Consider the following 21,351-nt stretch of genomic DNA (forward strand, 5'->3'; position numbering starts at 1 on the left):
GTAGGAGAACCTCTAAGATGACCGCGTTGTTACTGAAAATAATCTCTATATAACGACCAATATTGATGTTACCGCCATATGGTCAGTGGTAGATACCAGTCCTATGGAACATATAAGAGATCACAGTTACCGATAATGACTTACCGCTGACGTTCTTTCTGATGGAGTCGTTCACTTTTCCCGTCTTTTCCATCTGGCCCAGACCGATATGACAACTTCTTCCAGCCAGGACTCGTCTGCAGAGAATACAGCACAGACACATTTCACATCTCATATTCCAGCCCCGTCACCATCTATTCCCAACCTGCACAACCTCCTCAACCTGCTGATACCCCAATACTGAGCCGCTGCTGCCGTATGTGTCCCTATTACTGCACCTGATACCCCAATACTGAGCCGCTGCTGCCGTGTGTGTCCCTATTACTGCACCTGATACCCAATACTGAGCCGCTGCTGCCCTATGTGTCCCTATTACTGCACCTGAAACCCAATACTGAGCCGCTGCTGCCGTATGCGTCCCTATTACTGCACCTGCTGCGTGACCTCTAAATTCTAAAACAACCCTCTAGAATATAGTAATGCCGGGTGCAAGTGCCCTAGAAATCAGTGCCCATGTTTTGCCCCCTAGAAAGTAATAGTGCCCTCTGTGTGCCCCATTGACAGTCACAGTAACCAGAGTTCCGCTATAACAGTAAGTGCTCACTTTACATTTTATTATGTCCCGAGTCTTCCCCCGTACAGCTCCACAATACACAGTATAATGCTCTCTTATACACAGCCTAATGCCCCCTCACTGTATATATGCTGACCCCTTAGTATTCCCCAAACTGTTTGATAGCTCCAACACTATAATCTCCACACTGTACAATGGCCCCCTAGATAGCCTCCATAAAGAATAATGCACCAGACAATCCTCAATAAACTGTGTTCCAAATTATTATGCAAAAAGAGTTTAGGAGTGATAAGGTTAGAATTTTTTGTTTGTCATTTAAACTCACTGATGGTGATGTGTGTCAGGGCTCTTTATATCAATGAAAGCAATTGCAGATACCTGTGCAAATGAGTTTGGCAGGTGTGTCCAAATAAAGGCAAGACTACATAAGAAGGCTGTTCCACATTATTAAGCAGCCTACATTTTTTGCCAAAATGGGAAAGAAAAAGGATGTGTCGGCTGCTGAGAAGCAACAAATTGTGGAGTATTTAGGTCAAGGCATAACTACAATCAACATTGCCAAGACACTTCATCGTGATCATCGCACAATCAAGTATGTAGCTGATTCCCAGCACACACGTGTGCGTGCTGATAAGGAAAAATTGAGGACTCTTTCCAACAGGCAATTGCGTCAGGTTAAAAGAGCAGCTGCAAAAATGCCTTGTCATAGCAGCAGACAAGTTTTTGAAGCTGCTGGTGCCTCCAACGTCCCCCGAACAACAAGATGCAGGGTCCTTCAGAGGTTTGCAGCTGTGCGGAAGCCATCCGGTCGACCACCTCTATCCACCGCACACAAGCAGAAACGGCTCCAGTGGGCCAAACGATACATGAAGACTGACTTCCAAACTGTTTTGTTCACCGATGAGTGCCGTGCAACGCTCGATGGTCCAGATGGATGGAGTGGAGGATGGCTGGTTGATGGACACCCCATGAAAACACGGCTAAGGCGCCAACAAGGAGGAGGTGGAGTAATGTTTTGGGCTGGAATCATGGGGAGAGAGATTGTCGACCCCTTTAGGATCCCTGAAGGGTTAAAGATGAACTCCATAATCTATGTGGAGTTTCTAAAACAGCACTTCCTGCCATGGTTCAAGAGGAAGAACCGTGCTTTCCACAGCAAGATCATTTTCATGCCTGATAATGCACCGTCTCATGCTGCAAATAACACATCTGCATCTCTGGCTGCTATGGGCATAAAAGAGGACAAACTTACGGTGTGGCCACCATCTTCCCCTGACCTCCACCCCATTGAGAACCTCTGGAGCATCATCAAAAGGAGTGTCTATGATGGCGGGAGGCAGGTCACATCTAAGCAACAGCTCTGGGAGGGCATTCTGTCCACATGCAAAACAATTGAAGCACAAACCATCCAAAAACTGACAAATTCAATGGACGAGAGAGTTCAGAAGCTTCTTTCCAACAAGGGGTCCTATGTGCAAATGTAACATCACCTAGAATAAAGTTTTGACTTGAAAACTGTTTGATTTCTTTTTGTAATAAGCTGATAATGCTTATAATTTCACAATTGACCATTTTTTTGTTCAAAATAAAAATGAAAAGGTTGAAAACTCTGCTGTGCATAATAATTTGGAACATGCATTTTGAGTTTTTCTTATTTTTAAAAATATACTGTTTTCATAGGCAGTTTGTTCAAAAACATTGCAATTATACTAGAATAGTAGATGACTGGAAAATAACAATGACTGCAATTCATATAGGTAATTTAGAGAAAATGTGAGGAAACATTTTTTGCATAATAATTTGGAACACAGTGTATAGTCCTCATGGGGCAGTAGGGGGAAAACAGGAGACGTGGAACCTGGGCCTCTGAACTACCCCTCAGGCTAAGGGTGTTCCCTGACTCTCCTTAACTTGGGGGTACACTTGATGGTAGTGAGGCCCAAGTCCACAACCTGTCCATATCTCCTGTTTAGCCCTGAGATAAACCTCCAACCCCCTCCACAAGAGGTGAGACAGGGAAAACATGTACTGCACCAAATAACAAACAAGGAAAGATACCACAGACACCTAAGGGTAAAATAAACTAAAAAACAAGACTTAGCTTCTCTCTGCTGCTAATGCTCCGAGCAGCAGAGTAAGGCACCAGAACAAGGGGATAGCTGGAGCTCCACCACAACACAGCCTGCTCCTGAGTCCAGCTTGGTTGGTCTCCAAATGAATAATATCACAAACAGTGAGATCTCGTGGGATCGGGAGCGTGGAGAGAGGAGGGAAGGCTGCGAGGGACGTCGGAAAGTGAGAATAACAATATATTTTTTTATTATTTACATTCTATCTTCTACTATTGATGCCGCATAGGCAAGCTAATTACGCTTGCAAAATGCTAGTTTTTCCGCGGGAAAATCGCAGGAATTTAAAATGTGATTTTCCCGCGGAATGGAATTCCGGAATTCTCGCGGTATTTTCCGCGAGAGTTCTGCTTCGTGTGAACCCAGCCTAAAGGGACGTATATCCTTCCTAAGTGCCCTAGGTCCGCTGCTATTTACATTAAGTATACCCTATGATTAAGATCCGGGAGGATCGAAACGTCGGGTATTTTTGATACATTGTTGATACATTTTTGTACATATTCTCATCTTGTTTGGGCACATTCTTTGATGGATTGGACACTTTGAATGAATTTACAAATTTTTGCATACTATCAAGCTGTTGATTGCGGTGAATCATTTCTTTTATATATGTTTAGGGCCCCAGTGGTCCAATACACCAGCACCTAATTCTTCTAATACGACCTGAGTGCGCACCATTCCTAAATATTAGTCTACTTCCCTAGACCGCCAATCTATTACTGGGTTGTGTTTTTCCAACCATGGGAGGCCTAAAACGATAGGTACTGGCATTCCCTCCAAGACGTAGCATGACAGGGACTCCTCATGATGAGTCCCTATGCGCAGATGTATGTTATCAATGACTTGGGTCAATCTCCCCTGGCTAAGTAGGACAGAGTCAATGGCCTGGGCGCTTAGGGGTTTGGCTAGCGTCCTACACTTCAGGCCATGGGTCCAGACAAAGTGAGCGTCGACCAGATTGACTATTGCTCCACTGTCCACAAGCATCGGTAGACCCTCAGTCTCCCCGCCAAGCACCACCTCCTCAGGCAGGTTACACTGAGGGGAAGAAATGGAGGAAATATACACTCCCTGGCCGTCTCCCTCCACACGACCTGGGGGACATGGCTTCTTAGCTGGTACAGAAGATTTGGTGCGCATTGGGCAGACTCCGATGAAATGACCAGTCTGCCTACAGTAAAAACATGCCCCCCCAACCATGGTTAACTGCAGGTAACACCGTTTGGGTGCCTCTCACCTGCATGGGTTCATCCGTCAGCACTGATGTGTCCTCCTCCATAGCAAGGACTACAGGGGGCACATTTGGTGTATGCCTCCCTCTGAGGCGTCTATCCACCCCAATGGCAAGGGATATGGCGGCCTCCAACGACCTGGGGGTGGCGTACTGCACCAGAGTATCTTGCAACTTTGGGGACAGACCCTGCACAAAATGACTCCTAAGGGCAGGGCCATTCCACTGTGTGTCAGTGGCCCACCTCCTAAACTCTGAGCAGTACTCCTCAGCAGGCCGGCCCCCCTGCTTGATCTTACGAAGTCGGGTTTCTGCCAGGGAGACACCATCAGGATCTCCATACACCAGCGCCAATGGCGTAAAAAACTCGTCCACTGATTGTAAAGATGGTGAATCGACCGGCAGGGAGAAGGCCCAGGATTGGGGATCACCTTTAAGAAGGGACATAATGATTCCCCCCCGTTGTTCCTCTCTCCCTGATGAACGAGGACGGAGCCTGAAGTACTGTATAACTTACAGGCCTCCTGAAAAGCCAAAAACTTATCTCTCCCACCAGAAAACCTGTCAGTGAGAGATATTTTGAGTTCTGGTTGAGCCTGCACCTGTACCAAGGCCCCAAACCCCACCAACTGCTTAAGTTGCTGCACCACCTCACCACGCAGCATGCTAAGCTCATCAGTGAGGAACCGAAGCAGTGTGGCAAAGGCCTGCATTTGGGCCATTGCTCACCAGAAAAAAAAAAGTGTGGGTTGGTGATAATGTCACGGGGCAGTAGGGGGAAAACAGGAGATGTGGAACCTGGGCCCCTTAACTGCCCCTCAGGCTAAGGGGGTTCCCTGACTCTCCTTAACTTGGGGGTACACTTGATGGTAGTGAGGCCCAAATCCCTGACCTGTCCCTATCTCCTGTTTAGCCCTGAGCTAAACTCCCAACCCCCTCCCCAGGAGGTGAGACAGGGAAAACGTGTACTGCACCAAATAACAATCAAGGAAAGATACCACAGACATCTAAGGGTAAAATAAACTAAAAAGCAAGATTTAGCTTCTCTCTGCTGCTAATGCACCAAGCAGCAGAGTAAGGCACCAGAACAAGGGGATAGCCTGCTCCTGAGTCCAGCTTGGTTGGTCTCCAAATGAATAATATCACCAACAGTGAGTTGCAGCACCTGACGACCCTTTATAGGAAAGAGGGAGTGGTCATCAAGGGTTGATTAAGGGTAGCCAGGGCCCCGGGCTGTAAAGACTCTGTGGGCCCCCGGGTTATGTGAAGGGGTCATGCGATGGGGTCCTCATATACCTGAAACAGATTATTCCAGGAAAATAGTTGCTGAGTGAAACTATAACCTGTCAAACATCCATTGATCTAGTCAATTTACCCTTCAGTTAGGAAGGAAAAAAAACAAACACTTTAAGCCATACTATTGATCAGTTGAACATCTCTGCTTGCTGTCAGTGAATGGCCGCATTCCTACAGTCCAGGAGCTGATTCCTGTCACTGCTGGGGGTTTGTTACAGCAGCACCCGGTCCCACACTGCAGGGGCCTCTCCAGCCCCACACCCTGAGGCCGCCAAGTTCTCGGACTTGAGGCTGAGGGTGTCCTCGATGATGCGGTTGTTCACCTCCAGCAGCATCATTGCGGCTCCGGGATGATTCACCTCACGGAAGGATGAAGCTGCTTCTTGGTGTCCGTCAGTGACAGGCGGCCGCTCCCCACCCAGACTCTCTGCTTACCATGCTACAAGACAGGCAATATGGCGCCTCCCGCTCACTCTTCCACCGTACAACAATATGGCGTCAGTACGGAGAAAAAAAGCAAAACTGCATCCATCATGGCAGAAAAATATTGTATCATCAATACTTCCACCATGGCAGACAGAAATGACAGTTTCTAATTATATTGTTACTAAAAGAAAAACTTTATTTCCGCAGTACAACAAAATGGCCCCCGGCAGAGAAGAAAGGCCCCGCGGTCAGGCAGTAGGGCTGTCTGTGAGCTGCCTGTCCAGGGTGATCTCATCCCAAAGATTGAAATATCAGGAATTCTCAGACTGCAGGGTACACGTGAGAACATGGCCAGGATTCTGGACCAACACAGAGAACATATTTAGAACAATGAGATACTCTCTATATACTATATTCAGTCATCAGAACACCAAAGAGAGCTTATATGCCCATAAAATTAAATATAGTACCATGGTCAAAAATTCACTAATATCAATTATGCAAATAACTTTATTGTATAAACAGGGCAAGAAAAGTGCATATAGTAATCACCATGTAAACACTACAGAGTTAATAAAAACCAGTGGACAATGATGCAACATGTGTGTGGCTTACACAAACATCATTAATATGTGTCGCCTCAGGGAACCAGGACAAGTGTTACACAAAAATGCATGGAATTGCGTAACCTATAGTTCCTCTGAGACACTGCATTTTCACTGAGACACTCCAGACCAGGGCTGTGGAGTCGGAGTCGGAGTTAGTTTTGGTTGGAGTCGGAGTCGGTAGAAATGTACCGACTCCGACTCCAGCTTTAAAAAAAATGTATTAATATTTCATAATTGAACTTTCATATGAATTTTATAAATGTTACTCAAATATATATGTTCTATCAAACTATGAACAACAGTGATAAGCAGTTCTGCTGGAGATAGAGACATTTCTTACTTCTTGTGTGTCACTGTTCTCCACTGCCCCTATCTAATCTTATACTTGGTTAACCTCATGCTGCCCCAACCCCTCTACTTACAATGTATGAAATTGAAAGTGAAAATGTGTTGCAAATTATTAGTAGTAAAGCTCCTCCTCTAGACTAGATCATACTAGGTGTGCGTCTTCCAAGCATCTCACAACTGCCTGCTACTCAGAAGAGGAAGACTGTAAGAAGTATTATCCTTTCAACAAACTTTGCATCAGTTAACTGTGAGTACATGAGGAATAACAACAGTATTACTGACCACTATATCAGTTGTACGACCTGGCAATAATTTTGTACAATTGTTTTTAGGAAAAACAATTGTCATTTGGATTGTGAATGCAGAATTAAAAACCTGAGAATGTCAAAGAAGCTCACATTAAATCAGCTGTATTTGATCATTTCACTATCACTCAAGATAGAAAACATTATGTCTGTCAGTGTATGACAAATGATCCAGACGAAAACAAATGCTGTGAAGCCAAGATGAGTACATATTCAGGCAAAGATAAAAATGCTCCTACCAGAGCTTCTAATCTAAAGAGACATTTACAGCGCTTTCATCCAGAAGTACTGAAAGCAGTGGATGAGAAAGACTGCATCCAAACCAATGAACCAGTGCCCAGCTCTTCCAGCCAAACAAAGGAGCAGAGAACTTTGCAGCCATCAGTTGCAAGATATTTTGTCAGTGACAAAGTTACTGTGACAATGACAGTAGATACATTTAAAAAACAGATCATAGAGCTTGTTGTAAAGGATAGTGTGCCTATTTCATTATTTTCACGACCAGCTTTTATGTGTCTGAATGGGGAAATGGCCCGCAAGCTTGGGCTTTCTCTGGAGAGAGAGTATTAGAAAATTAGTAATCGAAGAAGCTTTTAAACAAAAGGAAGAACTTAAAAAAACTCTCAAGGGACGCTTTCTGTTTCTTAAAATGGATGCCTGCACACGTCACAGAGTGAACTATTTTGCCATCAATGTCCGATTTGTTTTGACAAAAATGAAATAGTTACCAAGACATTGGCAGTAAAAGACACCAAAGCTCATCACACCAGTGAGTTTCTCCAGGTCTTGGTGGAAAAGGTTCTGCAAGACTATGAACTTAAAAAAGAGCAAGTTCTTTCTGTTGTAACTGACAATGCTTCAAATATGATAAGTACTATTAAGCTAATGAATGAGAGTAATGATGGTGACCAGCAGCTAGAAGAACATTCTGGGTCCACAGACACAGAAATGTTTGAAATAGAGGAACACAGTATTGTAACTGAGGAGCAAACTGAAGTTGCTTCATATGAACAGCAACATGATAGTTTAGATGATCTTGTTGAAACTGTGTCAATATGTTCTTTCATTCATCACATGCGCTGTGTTGTGCATACGCTACAGCTGGCTATAAGAGACAGTCTGCAAGAAGGACATGCTGCTGCACTGATTGGCAAGGTGAGAAAATTGGCTACTGTTGCCAGAACCCCTAAAAGTTGACTCAATTTTGAAGAGACGTGCTGGAAAAGGGGCAATTATTGATCAAGCCACACGATGGGGCAGTACTTACTTAATGACTCAGCGCTTGGTTGAACTGAAAACCTTTCTTGTAGACATGGCTAACCCTCAACTGACGCTAAATGAAAGTCAGTGGAATCAGGTGACTGAGCTGGAAAAATTGCTAGAGCACCCATTTACAGTGACTAAAAAATTACAAGCAGAGGACTTAACTCCAGGTATTTTCTTAAAGGAGTGGAAGAACCTGATGTTTCGCCTGTCCCAAAGAGGAGGGTTAATTGCAAGTGGCATTGCTACATCAATGAAACGGAGAGAGGAGCTACTATTACAAAATAACATTCTTTTGGCAGCTGTTTATGTAGACCCAATGCATCGGATTCTTCTAGATTATCAACAGCTAAGTAAAGGAAAAGAAGCTCTGTTTGAAATAGCAGTAAGGATGAAAGGGTTGCAGAACAGTCAGGAGGAACAAGAAGAATTTGGTTGTCCTGCCACATCTTCACCCTCATCAACTGATGAAGAATTTAATTTCGAAAAATATTTGGATCACAAGGACCGTGCAAAGCGTTCCCGCATAGAAGAAGAGTCATCCCCATCAAGGAACACAGCCAGTACATTTCAGCAGAATTTTTCATGTGCACTAAAAGAAATTGAGAAATTTGACTGTTCATCAAAAATAACAGTGCAACAAGCGATTCCTCTGTATCCTGACATTGTCAGAGATGTTGCCCGAGTGGTTACTGCTTTGCCACCAACACAAGTTAGTGTAGAGAGGTTGTTCTCTGCTCTCAAAATAATTAGATCAGATTTGAGGGCATCCATGAAGGAGGATCTGACAGAGGCAATACTTTTTCTGAGGACAAATTTATAGATTTCTTCTTATTAACTGCATAAAAGTGTTTATTGCATATTTACTTACAGTTTAGAAAAGTTTATAAAAGTTATTTGCTATATTCTAATTGTATTCTAATAAATGTAGTTTTTGCTCTAAGTGGTCTGATTACTTATATGATGGTGAGAAACTGAATAAGCACAATGTTTAATATTTTACAACAGTAAATTTGTTGTTATGAATTGGCCATTTATGAAGGAGTCAGAGCCGGAGTCGGAGCCTGATAAAATCCAGGAGTCGGAGTCGCAACTGTGGCTTACCGACTCCACAGCCCTGCTCCATACCCCTGCAGCACACTTCCACTGGATGTTTTTGGTGGACACCCATACGTACTCATTCACACACAGGTCCGGACCTGAATGTTTATTGCCACGCACCCATTTGCCACAAGATGGTGAACTCTTCACAGAACCTACAACAGAGGCGTCCCCTTGTGTTGTCACACTCACACCCCCACAATGCTCAGAAGGAGTCACCACCCTCCTCTGACCTGTCCTCCCAAGAGGACTAAGACACCCAGGGTTAGCATGTGGTGAGGGTAGAGATGTGCCCCTACTCCCTGGCAGCACCTCTGCTACCCCCACTGGAGTAGAAGGGGATGGTTGTAGAATGATGGCAGAGACAGTAGCCCCCAGGCAGCAGCCCTCACACGACTGACCCCAGCCGACTACTTCCCTAGACCGCCAATCTATTACCGGGTTGTGTTTTTCCAACCACGGGAGACCTAAAACGATAGGTACTGGCATTCCCTCCAAGATGTAGCATGACCTCCACAGGCAGGTTACACTGAGAGGAAGAAATGGAGGAAATATACACTCCCTGGTCACCTCCCTGTTGTGAATTCTCTCTCTGGCTTCCTATGGTGATTACTGAAGATAGTGGAGCTTGTTATGAATGAGTCACCGGAGGAGGAAAAAACAAAAATGCAAGCTAAGTCCAGAAAACCGGAGAGGTTGGTAGCTAGCGGATTGCAGACCCCTGATCCTATTCACAACAACTAACAGTAGCCGTGGAGTGTTCATATGGTGGTCCTAGACGCCTCTTCACAGCCGGAGAACTAAATAAGCCTAAAGAAAGAAAGGGGAAATCTAAACTGCCCCAGAGCAGACCCCAAAGCAATAGACAGCCCCCAACATGTATTGTCGGTCAAAACAGATGAAAACACAAACACAGACAGAAAGACAGGCAGAGCAAATGATGGGGCCCAACTAACTAGATAGGAAAGGACAGAAAAGATGCTGGCTGCAATCCGCAAAAACCCTACCAAAAATGTCCCAACACGTCTGATAGGAAAAATGGCCCTGAAGTCACTAGACTTCAAAATCCCTATATCAGCACTCCAATATATTCTGAAGACAGAGCAAAAGAGATTTAACCGATCAGGGACAAAAATGGAAATTCAGCAGAGCCCCAGCCGGGGCTGGCAGAACACAAAGCTAAGCAAATCAGACAAAATCTCATGGAACAATAACAGAGCAAAGCTTAGCTTTAGAAGACAGGAACTGAACTGGAGGCCAAAGCTCAGAGCAGAGAAATCACCAGCAACCCTACAGGGCGTCGGTTGCCTTATATCCACTCAGAGATTCCGGATGTCCAATCGCAATCCACCTGTTCAGGTGACAGGTTTCTCCCATCCAAATCAGTTTCACCACCTCCTTTCACCAGCAGAGGGAGTTCATCGGACATCAAAGGTGAACGAGAAAATGAGCTCACAACAGTACCTCCCCCAATCAGGATGGGCCCGATGAAAAGCACGAACCAATCTTTCGGCATGAATATCAGATGCAGAGACCCAAGAATTATACTCCTGGCCATAATCCTTCTACTTAACTAAATACTGGAGTCTCCGTCTAGCCAGACGAGAATCCAGTATCTTCTCAACCTCATATTCCACATTACCTTCAACCAATACAGGGTCAGGCGGTGCCACCACAGGAACTACTGGCTCAACAAGCCTCTTCAACAGAGACTTATGAAACATGTTATGGATCTTAAATGTAACAGGAAGAGCCAATCGAAAAGAGACCGGATTAAGAATCTCCAAAATCTTGTAAGGTCCAATAAATCTAGGTTTAAACTTTGGAGAAGCCACCTTCATAGCAATATTTTTCGATGATAAGAGATATTCTTTGATGACAACCAAACCATATCACCCACCTTAAACCGGGGACCAATGGTCCTATGCCAGTTAGAAAACTGCTGGGCCTTTTCCTGGGAGAGAGACAACTTATCCAACACTTGGTCCCAAATCTGGTGCATTCTCTCCACCACAGTGTCAACACCTGGGCAGGCAGAAGACTCCACCTGCCCTGAAGAGAATCAAGGATGAAACCCAAAGTTACAAAAAAAGGTGACATCAAAGTGGCAGAACTAGCTCTATTATTTAAAGCAAATTCGGCCAAGGGCAAAAATGAGACCCAATCATCCTGATCAGCAGAGATAAAACATCTCAAATAAGACTCCAAAGTCTGGTTTGTTCTCTCCGTCTGCCCATTGGTCTGAGGGTGAAACGCAGAGGAGAAGGACAACTGAATTCCCAGCTTGGAACAAAAAGTCCTCCAAAATCTAGAGACAAACTGAACTCCTCTGTCAGATACAATGTTCTCAGGAATCCCATGCAAGCGAACCACCTGTTGCAAAAACAAGGGCACCAACTCTGAGGAAGATGGCAACTTAGGAAGTGGTACAAGATGGACCATCTTAGAGAATCTGTCACAAATCACCCAGATAACAGTCATTCTCTGAGAGACAGGCAGATCAGAAATAAAATCCTTTGAAATATGGGTCCATGGCCTCCTGGGCACCGGCAAAGGCATCAACAACCCACTAGAGCGAGAGCAAGGTTTAGACCGGGAGCAAGTCCCACAGGACTGCACAAAATTCCTGACATCACGAGATAAGGCGGGCCACCAAAAAGACCGACTCACCAAATCTCTAGTACCAAAAATACCTGGATGACCAGCCAGTGCGGAGCAATGAACTTCAGACATTACTCTCTTCCTCCACTGGTCAGGAACATACAATTTTCCAATGGGACAATGCTCAGGTTTGTCCTCCTGAAACTCTTCCAGAGCATGTCTCAAATCGGGGCGAAATGGCAGAAAGAACTACCCCCTCTCCTAAGATGGTAGCAGGCTTGGTCACAATAGGAGAATCCGCAAAGAAACTCCTAGAGAGGGTGTCTGCCTTGACATTCTTAGTGCCCGGAAGAAAAGAGACCACAAAACCAAAACGTGTGAAAAACAAGGCCCACCTAGCCTGTCTAGGATTCAAGCGTTTGGCCGACTCAAGGTAAATCAAATTCTTGTGGTTAGTGAGGACCACGACTTGATGTCTAGCTCCCTCCAACCAATGTCTCCACTCCTCAAATGCCCATTTCATCGCTAACAGGTCCTGATTCCCCACATCATAGTTGCGTTCAGATGGGGAGAACTTTCGGGAAAAGAAAGCACAGGGATTAATTTTAGATATTACCGGATCTTTTTGGGACAAAACAGCTCCTGCACCAATCTCAGAAGCGTCCACCTCTACCTGAAACGGGAGTGAGACATCAGGTTGCCGCAAAACCGGAGCAGAAGTGAACCTCCGCTTCAGCTCCTGAAAGGAAGAAACAGCCTCTGGAGACCAATTCAGCACATCAGCACCCTTCTTAGTCAAATCAGGCAATGGTTTGGCAATACCAGAAAAATTAGCTATGAATTTACGATAAAAATTAGCAAAACCCAAAAACTTCTGGAGGGCCTTCAAAAGAAGTGGGCTGAACCCAATCATAAATGGCCTGTACCTTGGCCGGGTCCATTTCAATAGTTGACGGAGACAAAATAATTCCCAAAAATGAAATCCTCTGTACACCAAAAAGGCATTTCGACCCCTTAACACACAGGGAATTCTCCCTCAAAATCCGGAACACAGTCCGAACATGTTCCACATGAGAGTCCCAATCCCTGGAAAAGATCAAAATATCATCCAGATCGATGATCAAAAACTTATCCACAAAGTCCCGGAAAATATCATTCATGAAGCACAGGAAGACAGAAGGGGCATTAGTGAGCCCAAAAGGCATCACCAGGTACTCAAAATGTCCCTCCGGAGTATTAAACGCCGTCTTCCATTCATCACCATGCTTAATGCGATTAAGATTATACGCCCCCCTGAGGTCAAGCTTGGTAAACCAACAATCACCTTTAACTCTGGAGAATAGATCAGAAATCAGGGGTAACGGATACTGATATTTAACAGTAATTTTATTGAGGGAACGATAGTCAATACAAGGCTTTAATGAACCATCTTTCTTGGCCATGAAAAAAAAAACAGCACCCAAGGGTGAAGAGGATGGTCTAATATGACCCTTCTCCAACGACTCCTTAATATAATATCGCATAGCCTCATGCTCGGGTACAGATAAATTGAAAAGTCGACCCTTGGGAAATTTACACTCAGGGCTCAGCTCAATTGCACAGTAATAACTCCTATGAGGAGGCAAAGACGCAGACTTATTCTCACTAAATACATCATAATAATCAGCCAGATAGTCAGGAACATCATGCGACTGGGGAAAGGTGGAGAACACAGGAGTGTCACTAAGAGCACACTGACAACCCCAACTCACCACAGACACAGATTTCCAATCCAAAACTGGATTATGGATTTGCAACCAGGGAAACCCCAGAACAATGATATCATGCAAATTATGCAACACCAAAAATCTGCAATTTTCTTGATGGTCTGGGGTGACCCGCATTACCACCTGGGTCCAAAACTGAGGTTTATTCTTCGCCAAAGGAGTAGCATCAATACCCCTCAAAGGGATAGGCGTCCACAGATGTGTCATAGGAAACCCACAACGTTTAGCAAACTCCAAGTCCATCAGGTTCAGAGCCGCTCCTGAATCCACAAAAGCCTTAGCGGAAAATGTGGACAGGGAGCAGATCAGAGTAATTGCCAGAAGAAACTTAGGTTGTACACCACCTACAGCAAATGTGTGTGCAAAACATTTCTCTTGTTTAGGGCAGACAGAAATATTATGAGAGGCATCTCCACAGAAAAAACACAGCTTATTACGCCTTCTGAACTCCTGACGATGCGCCCTAGACAAAACTCTATCACATTGCATAGGTTCAGACATTTGTTCAATAGGTGGCAACATTTCTCGTATAATTTTACGTTCACATAAACGCCGATCAACCTGAATGGCTAATGACATAGAATCGTCAAGACCAGAGGGAACAGGAAATCCCACCATAGTATCTTTTACGGTTTCTGACAAACCCTTCCGAAAGAGAGCTGCCAAGGCACCATCATTCCAGGTAGTAAGGACCGCCCACTTTCAGAATTTTTGACAGTACAACTCTTCAGAATCCTGACCCTGGTTCAATGCCAACAGGGCTTTTTCAGCTTGATCAATAGCATTAGGTTCATCATACAACAACCCCAAGGCTTGAAAAAATGCGTACACATTAGTTAGAATAGGATCATCAGGTGTCAAAGAAAACGCACAATCCTGGGGATCGCCGCGCAGCAAGGAGATGACAATTTCGACCTGCTGCGCAGAGCTCCCCGATGAGCTAGGCTTCAAGGCAAGAAATAATTTACAATTATTCTTAAATTTCAAAAATTTAGACCGATCCCCAAAAAACACATCAGGAGTAGGGATCTTTGGTTCAGCAGCATGTGAATGGGCAAGATAGGCGGAAATTCCCCGCACTTCAGCAGCGAGCTGCTCCACACGATCAGACAATTGCTTAATCTCCATTAAGAAAAAAATCCTCCTATGGCCCCAGAGAAAAAGAGGAATAAATATACATTAAAAAAAAAAATTTGTGACACTTTTTTTTTTCTTCTTTTTTTATAATTCTTTCCTGCTACTGAATACCCTAGAATCTGCGGTATGGCTGGTGATTCTGTTATGAATGAGTCACCTGAGGAGGAAAAAACAAAAATGCAAGCTAAGTCCAGAAAACCGGAGAGGTTGGTAGCTAGCGGATTGCAGACCCCTGATCCTATTTACAACAACTAACAGTAGCCGTGGAGCATTCCTACGGTGGTCCTAGACGCCTCTTCACAGCCGGAGAACTAAATAAGCCTAAAGAAAGAAAGGGGAAATCTAAACTGCCCCAGAGCAGACCCCAAAGCAATAGACAGCCCCCAACGTGTATTGTCGGTGAAAACAGATGAAAACACAAACAGACAGAAAGACAGGCAGAGCAAATGATGGGGCCCAACTAACTAGATAGGAAAGAACAGAAAAGATGCTGGCTGCAATCTGCAAAAACCCTACCAAAAATGTTCCAACACGTCTGATAGGAAAAACGGCCCTGAAGTCACTAGACTTCAAAATCCCTATATCAGCACTCCGATATATTCTGAAGACAGAGCAAAAGAGATTTAACCGATCAGGGACAAAAATGGAAATTCAGCAGAGCCCTAGCCGGGGCTGGCAGAACACAAAACTAAGCAAATCAGACAAAATCTCATGGAACAATAACAGAGCAAAACTTAGCTTTAGAAGACAGGAACTGAACTGGAGGCCAGAGCTCAGAGCAGAGAAATCACCAGCAACCCTACAGGACGTCGGCTGCCTTTTATCCACTCAGAGATTCCGGATGTCCAATCGCAATCCACCTGTTCAGGTGACAGGTTTCAGCCATCCAAATCAGTTTCACCACCTCCTTTCACCAGCAGAGGGAGTTCATCGGACATCAAAGGTGAACGAGAAAATGAGCTCACAACAGGAGCTGGTTAGATTGAGAGTTCTCTTTCTGGGCTCCCTCTGGTGGTTACTGGAGGTAGTGTAGCTGATCTGATTGACAGAGGCTTGCCACCTGATAATGAGGAAGACGATTGGAGATCTGGGGTTTCTGATTGGGATTTAAGACAGCTGACTCCCTCTATCCCTGCTGGTGATTTTTTTCCTGTGCCTCCTGAGGTCTGATGTCTCCTGCTCTTTCCCTGCATGCTCAGCTGAGTGGTTCATTTGCTATTCTGCTTGCATTTGATCTGGTTTTGTTTATCTCTGCTTTGTGCGGGTTGGCTGGCTCCGGCTGGGGCTGTGCTGAATCACCGCCCATATGTTACTGCATGTGCCAGTTTGTTTTGTCCCCTTTTGTATTGGTCTCTTTTTGCTTTGCTTTCAGAATATACCAGAGTGCAGAGTAAGGCACCAGAACAAGGGGATAGCTGGAGCTCCACCACAACACAGCCTGCTCCTGAGTCCAGCTTGGTTGGTCTCCAAATGAATAATATCACCAACAGTGAGTTGAAGCACCTGACGACCCTTTATAGGAAGGAGGTTATGGTCACACCTGCTGACTGACTAAATATGTAGTAACACCATCGGCCACCTGAGGGGAAAAACCCAGCAGCAGACTCACTAAACTTGTAGTAACACCAGCGGCCACCGGGGGGCAAAAACCCATATTAACTCCCGAGGGCCAGAAAGAAAAAAGGTTTACATGAGACTCCACACTCTGACACAGATCCAAAAATGGACCGTGACAATAGTCCTCAATATAGTATAATGCTTTCCCCATAGGCCTCCATATAGTGTAATGCACTCCCTATAGGCAGACTCTATAGTATAATGTACCCCATAGGCAAACTCTATAGTATAATGCAGCCCCCATAAGCATCCACTGTAGTGTACTGCAGCCCTTAATAAAATGCATCCCCATAGGCAGACTCTGTAGCAGAATCCAGCCCCTAATATAATGCACCCCCCATAGGCAGCCTCTATAGTATAATGCAGCCCTTAAAGGGAACCTGTCACCAGTTTTAACCTATATAAGTTATGGCCATCACCTTTCAGAGCTGATATACAGCATTCCATAATGCTGTATATCTGCCCCGAACCCGATGTGTAAGAGAAGAAAAAGACCTTTCATTATACTCACTTGCAGGGTGATCCAGTCCCAGGGATGTCACAGGTCAAAGAGCCCCAGCACCTGCGCCCTGCAGTACTTTGCTGTACCCTCAACAGGGCAGATAAGTACACCTGCACAGGAGCGCGATGTCGGGGAGCCTGTGTGGATGACGCAGTGATGCATCATCCACATGAAGCAAGCAGGAGAACGGCGATCATCGGAAGATGGGAGGCGCTGGACGAACAAGAGCGACACCCCTCGGACTGGACCGCCTCACAGGTGAGTATAAAAAAAGTTATTTTTCTCCTCTTATTGGCTGGTTTGGGGGCAGATATACAGCATTATAGAATTCTGTATATCAGCCGTGAAAGGTGATGGCTATATCTCTTATCGGCCAAACCTGGTGACAGGTTCCCTTTAATATAATGCACCCCCATAGACAGACTCTATATTATATTGCAGCCCCTAATATTATGCACCCCTAAAGGCAGTGTAACAACCCTGCCGGCATCACTGCATGGCCTCCCATTCCCACACACCAACTTAATCACTGCTCCATGCCATACTGTGAGTTCTGTCTGCTGCCGACTCCATGCTGTGTGCCTCTTGCTTCATGCTTGCTCTCTGCATGTTTCCTGGCTGTATGCATAGGGGGGCGGCACCAGAACTCTCTGGTTCTTTTGGAATCAGGGTGCACCTGGCTAATGTGTCCCTGGCCAATTACCAAGAGGCCTCTAGTATTTAGGGCAGCTCCACCCGGTGGTAGCTGCCTGAGCAACGCCTTTACTCAATTAGTATCTTGCTGCTGAGTTGCCAGGTCCTGTTCTGTGTTTCACCTTCTCTAGAGGCTTGTTTCCTAGTCCGGTATCTGTGCCTGTCTACTGTGCCCTCCAGAAGGCAGAATATCCTGGTCTCTGTGTCCCTGTTCCTAGCCTTGCCTTGTATCCGTCCGCCCTTCAGGAGGCAGAATATCCTGGTCCCTGTGCTATTGTTCCTTGTCTTGTCTCAAACTTGTCCTCACTGCCCTCCAGGAGGTAGTATATCTGGGTCTGTGTGTCTTTGTTCCTGTATGTGTGTCTTTGTTCCTGTACCTTGTCTTATACTGTTACCTTGTCTGAACTCAGTCCTACCTCCATCTGTCAGTCTCCTTGTCTGTGGCTCCTTTCCCTGCTGTGTCTATCCTTGTGTCCTCTCCATCTGCCTGTGCTCCGCACTCTTGCGGCTTTGCATGCTCTGCACTCTTGCGACTCTGCCTGTATTCCGCACTCTAGTGGCTCTGCCTGTGCTCCGTACCCTTGCAGCTCTGCTGGTGCTCCACACTCCTGCGGTTCTGCTTCGCTCTGCTTCAATGTATCCATATACTGGGTAAAAACTTTCCATTTGGTGCCTCAACACTTCACTATAATTATTTTAGGAATATTTTCAAACTTTTTTTTTGTGTTTTTCATGTAATATATGGAAGCTTACATGTAGACATTGGCATCAAATAACTCCTGTCTTGATGTTCTTACAAAAAAGCTTTTATAAAAGCCTCAAACTCCTGTGTGTGACTCAGACATAAGATCTAACGTGATAGAAGATTACAGTTCGGGGAAGACGGGAAACATTCATGTACTGTAGATGGCCGGTGGTGATGGAGTCAGTGACGGACTCTGGACAAATATGTTTCTAGAGCCGTAGTAGAAGATGAAGATGTCGTCCTCATCATGAAGTAGTTATTTCTCCTGTCACGTGTAATGAATATCTCCTGCAGTATTGCTAATGCCGATTCCAGTGTCGGTAAATGAGACGAGAATTAGTGTTATGGAAGATGAGTCTGAGAAACGTATTCAGCTGCCGACTCCGAGGAGGAAACTGCTTGTTGTCTGTGGCCTAAATATTTAGGTTTTATTAGTATATGTAAAGAAGAAAATAAAATAGTGTAAAATAATAAATCTCCTCATATATTTCCCTTATTATCTCCAGTAATTGTATTACACAGGATTTTTATGATGTTACATCGGCTCATCTTCTTCTCATTCAGGTCTCTACAATATCAGATCCTCTCAGTGAAGATCTTCTACAAAAGAGAATTTTCCTGATTTACCCATCAAAGATGGATATGGACAGAGACAAAATGACGGAGAGGATATTACACCTCACCCTAGAGATCCTCTTCCACCTTATTGGAGAGGTGAGAGATTCTGATGACGTCACATTACATCATTCTTATCTATGGGAATAACAGATGGACAGAACTGGAGAGGTGAAGACTCTGGAAATGTCTGTAGTGAGATTTATTAATGTGTCTCTCCATAACCAGGATTACACAGTAGTGAAGAAGACGTCTAGTGAGCGCTGCCAGGACCCTGTGTCTGAGGGATGGAGAAGAACCCTGAGCCCAATCACTGGACTTCCACCTCACTCCCTGATACATGAGGACATCAATGACCAGAAGATCCTAGAACTCACCTACAAGATGATTGAGCTGCTGACTGGAGAGGTGACACTGCTGGGAATGTTGGGACATTATATAGTAACGCTATGAAGGTATCGGGGGGGATGATGGTATCATTGTATGTGTCAGGTTCCTATAAGGTGTCAGGATGTCGCTGTCTATTTCTCCTTGGAGGAGTGGGAGTATTTAGAAGTACACAGAGATCTGTACAAGAATGTCATAATGGAGGTTCCCCAGCCCCTCGCATCTCCAGGTAATAGACAGGACTAAATATACTCAGCCTATATCTATATGAAAAGAATGAATTCAGTCCCTGTATGTGTTTCCCTACAGATCTATCCAGTAAGATGACAACACCAGAGAGATGTCCCCGTCCTCTGCTTCCACAGGACTGTAAACAAGAAGATCCTAATGTTCCTCAGGATCATCAGGTAGATGGAGAGAAGTTGTCATGAGATCTCAAGTATGATGTGTAGACGGCTGTGAAGGTCTTGTGCTCAGTCTTGTTTTATCCACCAGTATTATATGTTTTGTACCTGTGTAATGAGAGCGGTGGAGATGGCAGGATTAGAGCTGATCATAGATGCGACTTCTCCATCTGTCTGTGACTTTTATAATATTTGTTTCAGGGTGAAGATCTGACCCATATTACTGCTACAGAGACATATGCGAGGGGTGATGAGTGGTGTAAAGAGGAGATTCCTACATATGACTACCCAGGTGAGTAGTAACCACTAAATGCAGAGATGTCACAGATTCTTCCCAGTCACCGGCTGTGGCTGCTTTATCATTGGTGTAATCTGGCCGTATTACCCTGATCACCATTTTACCTCTAGACCACAACATTCTCCCTCAGCCAAAACTGTTCAAATGACTTTGGGCATTGAAAGCCCTTTTCTATAGAACTTATCACCTGGAGGATCCACCTACCCCCTGAGATTAGAAGACGCTGACCGTTACCTGCCCAGGTCTGTAAACTACAAAGTCAAATGACAGCGTACATAGAATGTTCTGATAAATTAGAAAATCACTTGAAGAAAAGTATTATGATGGGTCTGTATCAGAAATCGGAGGGTAATGATGCTGTTGGCATCCTAGATCCTTAATATCTTATTGGATGAATCTACCTTCTCTCCCTTCTGTGCTGCTGAATGTGCTCATATGGTCCCTACAAGACCAGGTCCAGTCTTTCTGGCCAAAATTTGCTTTTATGATCGACAACATTAAATGTGCAGTGTGTGTCAAGTGTGAATTTCTGTACAATAGCAGCAGTTTCCCTTTTTCCTGACTTTCAGAGCCAGACTGGGATAAAAAAGCAACCCTGCCACACAAACCCCACCAGCCCACATACTATAACAATCCCCCCACACCCGATCAGTGGATTTTGTTATACTTTGTCCTGCCCTTCAACACTCACCTTAAAGGAGTTATTTGAAGTTCATGTGTGAATGCCACCTCAGTGCGCATGATCGACCTCTTCTTTAGATCACAGGTTCTCGGGATCATGGAGGTCCCACTGGTCGTACCCCAGCGACTACATAGGTCTCGGGATAGGGGATTACTTTGCATAATCCATTTAAATGGCTTTTCCAATATGTACACCATATTTTTCGGACTATTAGACGGACCTAGGTTTTAGAGGAGGAAATTAGGGTAAAAAAAAGACTGATGCAAAAATGTTGTCAATTCTTTACTTAATATCACCTATCCAGGTAAATATGGTCCTCTCATCTCCATCCTGAAACACATGGCCCCTCATCCCTATCCTGGTATGCATGGTTCCCTCATCCCCATCATGGTATGCATGGCCTCCTCATCCCTATCTGGCAGGAACTATCGCCCTCATCCCTATCCTGGTATGCAGGGCACCATCTCGTCCTAGAATGCATGGCTCCTCGTCCCTTTCCTGGTAGAAATGGTCCACCTCAACCT

The 21,351-nt window shown here is 44.9% G+C and overlaps 1 protein-coding gene across 2 annotated transcripts in view; it reads left to right on the plus strand.

The window, feature by feature from the left end:
* The window catches only part of LOC141094216 (uncharacterized), a 66,833-nt gene that overhangs the window by 13,570 nt on the left and 31,912 nt on the right, over nt 1–21,351 (plus strand). For both annotated transcript variants that reach the window (XM_073580014.1, XM_073580015.1), the window contains exons 2-6: nt 19,006–19,155; nt 19,285–19,464; nt 19,549–19,672; nt 19,753–19,850; nt 20,049–20,139. In XM_073580014.1, the coding sequence (XP_073436115.1) occupies nt 19,006–19,155; nt 19,285–19,464; nt 19,549–19,672; nt 19,753–19,850; nt 20,049–20,139 (643 nt within the window). The remainder of the gene's footprint in view (nt 1–19,005; nt 19,156–19,284; nt 19,465–19,548; nt 19,673–19,752; nt 19,851–20,048; nt 20,140–21,351) is intronic.

Source organism: Dendrobates tinctorius, unplaced genomic scaffold, assembly GCF_039654945.1.
Source record: "Dendrobates tinctorius isolate UK_male_01 unplaced genomic scaffold, ASM3965494v1 ptg000063l, whole genome shotgun sequence".
NCBI classification, from domain to species: Eukaryota; Metazoa; Chordata; class Amphibia; order Anura; family Dendrobatidae; genus Dendrobates; species Dendrobates tinctorius.